The sequence below is a fragment of the Arachis ipaensis genome, chromosome B6 (assembly GCF_059453495.1).
Source record: "Arachis ipaensis isolate K30076 ecotype BB chromosome B6, ASM5945349v1, whole genome shotgun sequence".
Taxonomy (NCBI): domain Eukaryota; kingdom Viridiplantae; phylum Streptophyta; class Magnoliopsida; order Fabales; family Fabaceae; genus Arachis; species Arachis ipaensis.
Genome location: NC_142441.1, coordinates 31,950,825 through 31,961,501, shown reverse-complemented (window position 1 = coordinate 31,961,501; position 10,677 = coordinate 31,950,825). Strand labels below are relative to the sequence as shown.

Below are 10,677 nucleotides of genomic sequence, written 5' to 3'. Positions count from 1 at the left end.
TTGTGATAAATCAAATGAAAAAATTTTAAACTAATGGATTTAATGTCCATGATAAATAGAATCAATCGAATTCAATTTAAATAATGTGTGGCCTAAAATGAATTAAAGCTAATTGATTTAAATTACTGTTGGTAAACTCTATAAAAGAATTCGATTTAATAGATACGAATTATAATTATAATTCTTTAATTTACTTACCTCCAGAGAAAATTCTCTAAAGAAATATTAAAAACTTCAGATATGAAAAACAATCCGAATCGTATCTATTACTTTGGAAAAACTACTATTTGTACCCATAAATTTTACGAACGCTGATAAAAGTACCCATCAAACATGAAAATAATGTTGTACCCATGAAAGATGGGTTCCGTGTGACAATAGTATCCAAACCGTGATTTTTCATTGACTTTTTAATAAGATTTCCAAATTACCCTTTCTATCTTCTTCCCCAAATTTCAAATTTTACAACCCTCATCCTTCGTTTTCCTCTGCCACCGCCAGTCACCATTCCCTCAAGACCCAAGCACCTTATGTCTTCCTCCAACCTTTATTCTCAACTTCCATCTCTCTTTATTCCAATCCTAATTTGTTCTCCAAATCTAAATCCAAATCAACTTTAAAATCATTACCCTTGTTGTTTCTTTCTTCTTCAGATGCAACAACAACACTAAGAAAGCACATCCTTGTCAAACTCTTCAACCTCTTCAACCTGAATATTGTTGTTCTTCTTATTCCAAAGCAATAAGTAGCATAATTCAGCAACCAAAGCCAACAAGAGGCCGATGGCCATGTTCTCTTTCCAACGGTGACTCCAAACACTGCTCAGCGCCGTCTTTCTGTAGAAAAAAGGGGCTGCTGTTAGAGTATCTTCATACCATTTGGTGGACTGATATTCACATCGCAGTCACCGCCGCTGCTCAGGCTAGACTTCCGAGACCACTGCAAAACCCTCTAGAAGGTTGTGGTGGTAGTAACGTTATTGTTGAAGGATCTTGTTTCACTTTGAGTATGGAGAACAAGGAGGGATGATGGTGGCGGGATACATTGATGAGGATGAGCTTCTGAACATACCGAGTATGATCGAAGACATGGCCAGGGGAATGCAGGGTGAAGAAGGACCCGCACTCCCAAGCCCACCTTTGACGACAACATCATCAGCAAGTGCTGTTCCGGTGAGTTCCTAGCGAAGCTTCTCCTCTGCAACAAATGCGACCGAGGCTATCACATCTTCTATCTCCGACCTATCCTTCCTTCCGTTCCCAAAGGCTCTTGGTTCTGCGCCTCTTGTTCCCACAGTGACACCAAGAAACCAAAATGTATGTTTTTTTTGTTAATTTCAAACTTCTTTTTCTTTTTCTACACCAGATCTACAAATCCATAATATTTGAACAATAACCTCATAATTAATAATCCACAATTTTTAATCTTTTTAATTTTTTGGTGGCTAGCAGCAGCAGAAGAAGACGAAGGATGAGAGTTGTGAAATTTGGAATTTGGGGAAGAAGATAGAAGGGGTAATTTGGGAATTTTATTAAAAAATCAACGAAAAATCACGGTTTGGATACTATTGTCACACGGAACTCATCTTTCATGGGTACAATGTTAGTTTTCTTGTTTGATGGGTACTTTTGTCAGCGTTCGCAAAATTCATGAGTACAAATAGTAGTTTTTCCTAAAAATGTAAGTAAATGAAATTTCTTTTTTCTTCAAGTTAGAATAAAAATGTTAGCAATATTTAGTAAGCAGGATTTGACTATACATATTAGTTCGTGTAGTGATTAGAAATTTTGATAGAAATCTTAATTTAGAAATGTTGGTGATAATAATAATTTAGGATTATTTTATAAATTAAAAATGTTAATGTTAGTTGAATGTAGATTTAGTGAGGATTTAATTTCTATGAATAAGATTAGAGTAAGATGTATGTTTTAGAAATGTCATCAATTTTATTAAAAAGTTCTTAATATAATTTAAGATTATGATTTCATTAACCATCATGGCAATTCATTGTACGACTCTTTTCAATCCGCATAAATTTGCTCAGCGGTATTCTGCTTAGCCAACCAAACCCTCCTCTAAGTCGGTCTAAATCCAAAATATGTCTCTGTCGCATTCTATAGTACCTTGATCGACACAACCGCATCAACTCTTACCATAGGAAGGATGAAAGCAGATATAACATGATAATCAAGTATCCTGTGATTACTAGATATCGACGTGACCAGACATGTATGAGATCCATTATACCTTCTTACCTCCCAAATACAAAGAGTGATCCGAATCAACCATCTGCAACTATTTTCAAACTCCTTACACTTATCATGGTATTATGATCTGATTCCAGCACTCTATACTCAACCTCATTGTGAATTCTATAAGTCCTCACACTTAAGACGCCTTCCTCCTTATTTTGAAAATATTGACCAACTTAAAATTGTTGTATCCTATGTATTTCTGGCCCCAAATTTGGATTTTACATCTAAGAACTCCTGCTGTATCATGGCCTCCAAGTCTAAAGTTGAAAAGTACAAGGAGTATTGCTGAGTTTTCGAACTCGATGCTCTACCACCCCTAACTGGAATACTCCTCCCTAGATCATCATCACTATCCTCGTCAATCATGGCAGGCTCTACATCATCGTCATCCCACAGTACATCTTCGACAGTATTTGGTTTTCCACCCTCCCCTGAAATCGGAATTATAACAGGAGTATCCGCCATCACAATAGCAAACTGACTGAAAGATCAATTAATTTCTATTTCTCTATCGCCATCGCGGTTTAGATCAGCTGCGAAGGACGGAGATGCTACCAAAACTGACTCAGGTGCAATGACAGGCACAGATGAAGATGTGCCAACAAGTATTGAACTAGAGTTTCCTAGCATGACTACAATTGAGGATTCCGATCCAATCCTCCTGAACTACAGACCACATCTCCAAACTTGGTGAATAGCTCATGGGTCCTTATCTCGGCAAACTGACAACGATAGTGAAACTAAACTTGCAAATATTCGTCATTGTCTATTACAAAGTAATCTTACTTCACACCATCTCGAACAACAGAAATCAGAATTTTGTAAAATTACTTCTCCACCCATTTTTTGCCATGCAGTCCCAGTTTTTAAATTATAGTATTTTAAAACTCAACAAAACTCATAGAAGGTTTAATAAAGACACTCAACGGACTCTTATTAGTAAATTTTATTCCCTTTCGCGTTCTTGATCATCCTTCTATAATGCATAAGAACTAAAAACTATCTTCACTAGCCATTGTGAGTGCCACTCTAATGAAGATTTAACGTTTTGCTCGTATTTATATACATTAGACTCGTATCTAAATCGAATGAATAGAATTCGATTTATAATTTTGGCTCATCGTATCTTAAACTCGATTTATTGGGGTTGAAATAGTTGGAGTAAATCGAAACAATTAGTTTTGAATTATTTCACCAACACTCCTCCTCTAGTAAATCGAATTTAGTCACTTTGATTTACTATTGTTTAAGCTAAATCGAATTCGGTTCATTCAAATTACATGAAGTTGCTTAAATTGAGTTTAATAGCTTCGATTTACAAAGTGAATATAAAAATCGAACATGCATGTAAGTTGTTTGGTTTTAGGAAATTGATATAATAGTAGTATCCTTCTATTTGTTTATGTGCATTATCCATAAAAATATTCTTAAAAATATGATAAAAATAATTAACTTCTAAATATATATTTTTGAAAATAGTTTTAGAGTTTAAAATTTGATATATATTTTTTGTGATTATGATTTAAAATGAAATATTTTTTTGTAAATGATAAAAAATATTCGTAAAAAATAAAAATCTAAAGATTGAATTCTAGTTCGTTCTTATATATTTTCTAAATAATTTTAAAAACGTTTTACACAGTTCAACTGTTTAACACTACGATTGAAATTAATTCTTTTTGTATTGTGGGTGGAGTTGGATCTCTACATCAAGCGCCAAAGTTGATGGACACATCCATACACAGACAAGATAAACTTGTTTATCTGGCAACGAAATAAATTTCCAGCTTGTGGTTCTAACTTGTTCAATTTCTTCTCTAACGGTGAAATTTTACATGCAAACTTCTTTTGTGTTAATGCCCGTTTTCAACTTACTGAACGACAAAAGCAACAGTGAAACAGAGTCCAATCCTGTAGGAGATCAGAAATTGGTGAATTTGTGATTTTGATTTCTCCTGAAACTGTATGGGAGCTCTTCGCCATCTCTGGATTTTGTTTGTTATTTTTTCTCTTAAATAATGCATATATGTCCTTCAAAACCGGCATGGACAGATGAGTATACAAACTGGAAGCAGCTTAACTATTAACGCACTCCTTGTGTTTGAGAAAATTACAAGCTGTATATTCGGTTTCCTAGGAAATATAAGTAAAAAACATTGCTTACATGTAAATACACTATCTGTTTGTTCTCCTGGGACATGCTTGATACTTCCATCATTTTAATCTCCAATTTAAATTGCTATTTCGGTATATTCAGGTATTAAAGCTCAAATGTCATATGATCAATTACTTTTCCTTTCATTCCCCTTTTTGTTTGTATTTTGGGTGTTTGGTGGTGGTCTGGACAACCTATGTGTTTGAAAGAATCTCCATGAGAATCTTCATGCTTTAGCCACAGCCACCGTCTTGCTTTAGGGTGTGTTTCTGAGTTGGAGTTTGGAATGGCAGTTCTTGGCTCTAAGAAATGGCAGGCCCGCCGCCTTTGATTGAAAGAGGAGAACCCCAGAGAGAGGTATTGTCAATGAGTTTTGGATTAAGGAACACAACAATCACTGATATGTCATCATGGAAGTGTCTCCTCACCCCCTTTTCAATCTTTTGTAGGTCTGAGAATCTCATCTCTCTCTTCTTAGCTGCTTCGCGCAATGCAGCCTTTACAAGCTTCCTAGCAATCCCCTGTTACATCAAATACCAAATAAGTAACCAATACTCATAAAATGTCTTGATTGGCCACACTCTTAAGCTGAAAGGGGGGAACCTTACATTACGTGGGTTGCTGCTGACAATGTTGACGGCTTCTTGGTTGCTAAGCTGCTCCCATAGACCATCAGAAGCAACGATCAGAAACTGATCATCATGATGGAGTTTATGTGTTGATATCGATGGCTCGCAACTAAGGATGGGCTTGAAGAAAGGTTCAGGCAACCTAAACTTCTGTGGTAGAGGCTCCCTGTTGAATTCTGCTTTCTTGAGATATGCATCACCTAAAGACCTTGAAACCTGTGAATGCAAACAAATTTCGTTAACATGGTCCTTAGTTTTCTTTGTCTACAAGGAATTTGAATGTGTTATCTAGTTGCTTATGGCCTTGTCACACAATGTCAATTGTCAAGTATAAATTACTTTGTCCATTCCTTTTATCTAAAACTGAATATTGATTGAGTAATGTACTGAAAAGTGGTAGCAACTCATAAAAAGGAAAAATAGAGTAATAAGCAAATTGTATGTACCTGTATTAGGCCTTTCACACGCCAAACATTGTGTTTCATGACCACAATTTGTGAATCATAAGGATGCCTTGACCTAACTTCATCTCTCTCTGTCTCTATGTTAACGTTGTGTTCTGCAGATACTTGAACAGCATATGTCTCTCTTGTTGCCCTCTCTAATCTTCCTAACACCGCCCTCGAGTCTCCGGCGTTCGCAATATACATCATGCCGTTGCAGATGATCCCTGTCAAACAACATGAACCCGCGGAAGCAATTTGTGGCTTGCTTAGCCACTGTTTCTTCACAACAGACAGAAAACTCTCATCAGTTTCAGTAAAAGCCCTTTTGATAATGTTTTCTGAAATTCCTTGATGTTCTGCTGCAAATCCTGATTCACAAGGAAATAAGACAGTGAAAATCATAGAAGAAATAATTTGGTTCTTCCTGGTCCTCAGTTCAATTGAAAAACAGCATACAGAGGAAGATAAAGGAAAGCAGACTATATTCCAAATGAACTTAGTTATTTGCTTTCTATCTTGATGAAATAAATTCTTTTATAACAATTTAAACTTTCTTCTTTGTGTGTCTCAGTATATAAGATAAAAGTGAGAGGAGCATACTTTTGAGATTGCTGAAAAGATTGTCACTGACAAATTGTGAAGCCTCAGCACCACCATGACCATCATATATACCAACAAAGGTTCCTTGAGGACCCATATAATCAGAACTTAAAGGTCCAGATTCAAGTTGGCTTCGATCCTCTATTGAACTATTGGCTTGGATGACAGCCATTGAGAATTCACCGTAAAGATGGTGCCCCAAATCCTTGTACCATAGCAACCCTTCAACTTTTCCTCTCACATCGTCATCACCACCATCTCCACTTGGTTTCCAACACGATCTAACCATCTTTTTCTGGCAGAAACAGTTCTGGTTCCAATAATGGAAACAAGATCAAGTTGTTTTAATTGGTACTGATGCTTTGAGAAGATCTCAGTTCCTGAAGTTATATATAAATAAATATATGCAGGAGAAACAGACAATCAGATATATGAACAAGTTTTTGAGGTAAAAACCAAATTGGTATGGGCTGAAGGAACGGAGAAATGTACCTTGGTATTACATGCAAGTTCAAAGAACCTGAATTGAACATGTTTGGAATTGGATCATAGAGGAGTGGAGGAGTGCCATATTTCCAACAACATACTTAGCTGTAAAAGCACATAAGGATTCAAGAAATGGCAGAGTTGGTCTGAGATTGGAGTGGTGAAGAGGGAGCAATGGATAAGAGAAGCGTTTTGGTTTGGATCTTGTTGGCAGAGAGAGAGAGAGAGGATCTTCTTCAAAGTGGTGTCAGAGTAGATCTAAGATCAGGGAAAATGTGAGAGAGAGATTTTAAACTAGCAAAAGTCTCTGACATTGTAATTCTTTTGTCCTTTCATTTGTCAGTTTGTGATGATGATTTTAATGTTGTTTGTTTTGTGACCATGTGGCTTTGTAAAGCTTTTTCATGGCTGAGAAAGATTTGAGTTTGCAACATCACTCTTCTACGAAGCAATAATACTTAGATTTAGGTAGTAAACAGTTCCACTTTCCCCATTATTATTATTATTGTTTCTGGATATACGTCATCTTTCTTTTCCTTGCTTTAATTTTCGTGATAATTTTACACTTTACTGCATATGGACTTTGACACCTACATACGTTTTTTGAACCCCTTACCTTACCAGAAATTCATTTGTGCACTTTTGGCTCTTCCTATTTTTTATTTAATTCACCACCAAAATCATTGCATCACTCACTATAACAATAAAGTTCTTTTGGCGCTGCTTATTCTATTCAACTATATTATATCTACACAAAATAAAACCAATTATTCATAAAAAATATAAATATATAATAATTCATTTTGTGATTAGTTTTAGCATTCAAAAAATATTTTTGTATTCCATTATTTTGACAACTTGCTTTGTGAAAGTAGCAACAATAGTGCTCACCCATTTAATTTAAATCAACTAAAAGCCGGTAAGTCATGTATCTCAACTTATTATAAGTCAATAAACACATGACATGTTACAATTACTTGATTGATATCAAGTTGCATTGTTGCATAAGTCTTGTAAGAAAACAATTATTTCCGTGGTTTAGATGTAGATTTAGCTTTCCGTTGTAATGATTTTTTTTTTAAATATCTTCTTTTAGTGTTAAGTTTTCCTTTTATTAGGGTAGAGAATTCACATATAGATTTGGATTAAAAAAATCTATTAAAATGAGGAAAATATAAAACAAGAAACTGAGAATTTAACCCTATTAATTTTAAATTTACATATATGCAAGTTCTACTGTCTTGAATCAAATGTGATAAGATTTCACTTTGAATTTTACCACAACCTTTTAACTTTAGAAGAATTTTTTTAATACTATTTAAATTTTTTAAAAAAATATAAAATGAGTTGTGACTCGCGAATCATCAGTTAGTAAAATAGACGTGTCAAACTAATAACAATATGACTTATAAATGAGTTATTTTAACTTGGTTCATATGATTTGCGAATTAAGTGAATTCAGGCTAAATAAGTGTGACTAATTTTTTTTAATATATATATATATAAACTCTCTTATTATTGTATAATATTAATTGTTTCACTAGTATTTTAGATTTTAATTGGTTTAACATGAAAATATATAAATATATGATGAAATTTCATTAGCTAAAAAAGACTAAAATGATCTAGTATCATTTTTCTTAATTGAGTTTGTGTTTAAAAAAAATAAAAAATAAATCAAATAAGCCGATCCATTTAACTCATCAACTTTTCTTTTTCAATTTTAGCTAGATGTTTATGACGAGCTGACTTGAGCTCTGCCCATCCCATATACATGATGAGTACTCTAATAATAAGAAAGAACATACATGAAAGTCAAATAGAAGATCTCGTTGCTTTTATTTTATAGTTTTTCTAAATTGAAGGATTTTTATGATTTTATAATTTTCTTTATTATCTTTATTTTCATTAAGATCACAAAATTTTGTTCTTTCTTTCGGAAACTTTCATTGATAGTAATAAAAGAAGTGAGGATATTATGCATATTTTTAATTTCTCTTAATTTTTTTTTAAATCACGCACTCTTTTAAAATTTAAATTGCTTTTGAAATTAAAATTCTATTCTTTACTTGTGAAGGTAATTATTTATATAAAAGTAATAATTAATATATAAATATATATTACATTAAGTAATTTGGTTAATTAAATATATTAAAGTAATATATTATTTAACCTTTAATATATTTAACTAAATTACTTAATGTAATATATATTTATATATTAATTATTATTTTTTTTATATAAAAATATTATATATATAATCACTTAGAAAGAAAATTTAATGTGGGCATGCAACTTTAAGCAATTATAGAAATATTGTTTCCATCCCTTTCTATTTTATGGCTTTTCTTTAGTTATATATCATCCCTAGTAGTAGCCCTATCTAGTACTAGTAGCTTGTAAACCTAGGCCAACTAGTTTAGTAGTTTTACTTTACATGCAAAGTGGTCCTTATTGATCATTACTTACCTAATTGATCCTGTGGACAAAAGTGCTTCTGTATGGTCAAACATATTTTATATATATACATATATATCATAAAAGCCTCATTAACATTCCTAACTCATTTAACTAGAAAAAGGGAATGAACCACACTAATCTTAGAGGCATGTTATATCTACCATTATAATGCCGAATTCACCCACCAATTATTTCTCATGAATTGTCATTGTCTGCGTATGGATATGCATAGCACTTGTGCCATTGCCTCATTGCAACATGATTCATGATTCATGAATGTGGAACTTCTAAACTTTTATTTATTTATATTTTGTTTTTACTCACATTTAGATTTTTATTGTACAAAAAGATTAAGTCCTCCTTCTTTACGCTTTACTACCTAATCGATTGTTTTGTTATAAATAAGCTTTGAAAGTCAAGTGTGTTTGTGTTTTCTTTCTTTTTTTTTTTTGTGTTAAAAAAAAATTAATAAACCGCTTGAAAACATGCACATTCTTGGAACTTTTTACATCATGCATGTATTTCACTCTATACAACAAAAAACACACCCACTTCACCATTTTTTTAATTCCCTTTTGCCAAAACAAGAAACTTGTGGCTTGTGATTATGTTTATTGTTGTCTTGTGGAAATTAAAAATTGGATCTCAATATTTGATTTTTGATCCAATATATACACATTATGTGGTTATAGTTATTAGCCGAATGAGTAACGTAATAAATGGGTTCCACCAATAATAAATTTGGATGAGAACTCATTTTCATCATTATAGTGAGAAACCATTGACCCACCACACGCGATGATATATCATATTTAGCTTTCAGAATTATTTTGCAATAAATAGAGGGCCTGAGTCAAATAGATAAGAAATTGAATAATGATAATTACACATATCTTATCATCATAAATTTCTCACATTATTCTTGCCTAAATCCATCAGTAATAGTTTAGCTTTATTCTAACTTTTCCAAAACTGATTCAGACGAATCCATCTTGAAAGTCACTGAGAAATCTTCTGAGAATAGATGTATATCTAGTGGTATATATTAGAAAATAGAGGAGTATTAGGAGACAAAAAGTTTTGTGATTTGTAGTCATCAATTAATTATTATTAGTATTTTTAATAATATAATGGTGTGAAATTACTTACTTTTCTTTTACCGATTAAATGCTGATCAAATGCTGGTCAAATTTTAATAAAAGTACTACCTCTCTAAACTTTTTCTATAAAAAATGTTGTGAGCTAAGCCTATTACTTTTTTTTTTTAAACAGTATTAGTTAATATTTTATTTTTGTACTATTAGAATTTAGTGTTTAATACGAATTTAGTTATCTTAGAAAAAGAGAAAATTTTTAGAAAGATATAAACATGACCATCTCTTTCTCAAAATGAGAGTATTCTTATTCAAATAATTAAGTCATAGTCATTCTTCTATTTGCAGTGCACTTCGATAAATAATAGTCAACATTGGTTTCTTATGGTTTACCAATACAAAAGATATATGCATAATTATTTTATATTTTGATATTAAAAATGAGTGACAAGAACTAAAAAAAGATAAAATATTTGTCATTTATAGCATATAAAGAAAATATACAAAAAAAGTATACTTTTGATATTAAAAATTATTTATAAAAAGTGAGGG

At 32.4% G+C, this 10,677-nt stretch overlaps 1 protein-coding gene across 2 annotated transcripts; it reads right to left on the bottom strand.

Moving 5' to 3' along the window:
* Positions 1 to 4,315: 4,315 nt before the first annotated feature.
* LOC107648693 (putative protein phosphatase 2C 38) lies at positions 4,316 to 7,016 on the bottom strand. 2 transcript variants are annotated; one of them, XM_088491938.1, is made up of 5 exons: positions 6,578 to 7,016; positions 6,086 to 6,445; positions 5,486 to 5,853; positions 5,019 to 5,255; positions 4,316 to 4,931 (listed from the first exon to the last, which is right to left on the bottom strand). In XM_088491938.1, exons 2-5 carry the CDS (start codon positions 6,372 to 6,374, stop codon positions 4,713 to 4,715), a joined length of 1,113 nt encoding a protein of 370 aa, XP_088348064.1. In that variant the 5' UTR covers positions 6,375 to 6,445; positions 6,578 to 7,016; the 3' UTR covers positions 4,316 to 4,712. The 2 variants fall into 2 exon arrangements, with proteins under 2 accessions (XP_088348064.1, XP_016207995.1); XM_016352509.3 differs by having other exon boundaries at positions 6,086 to 6,465; positions 6,578 to 6,716.
* Between the last annotated feature and the right edge of the window lie 3,661 nt (positions 7,017 to 10,677).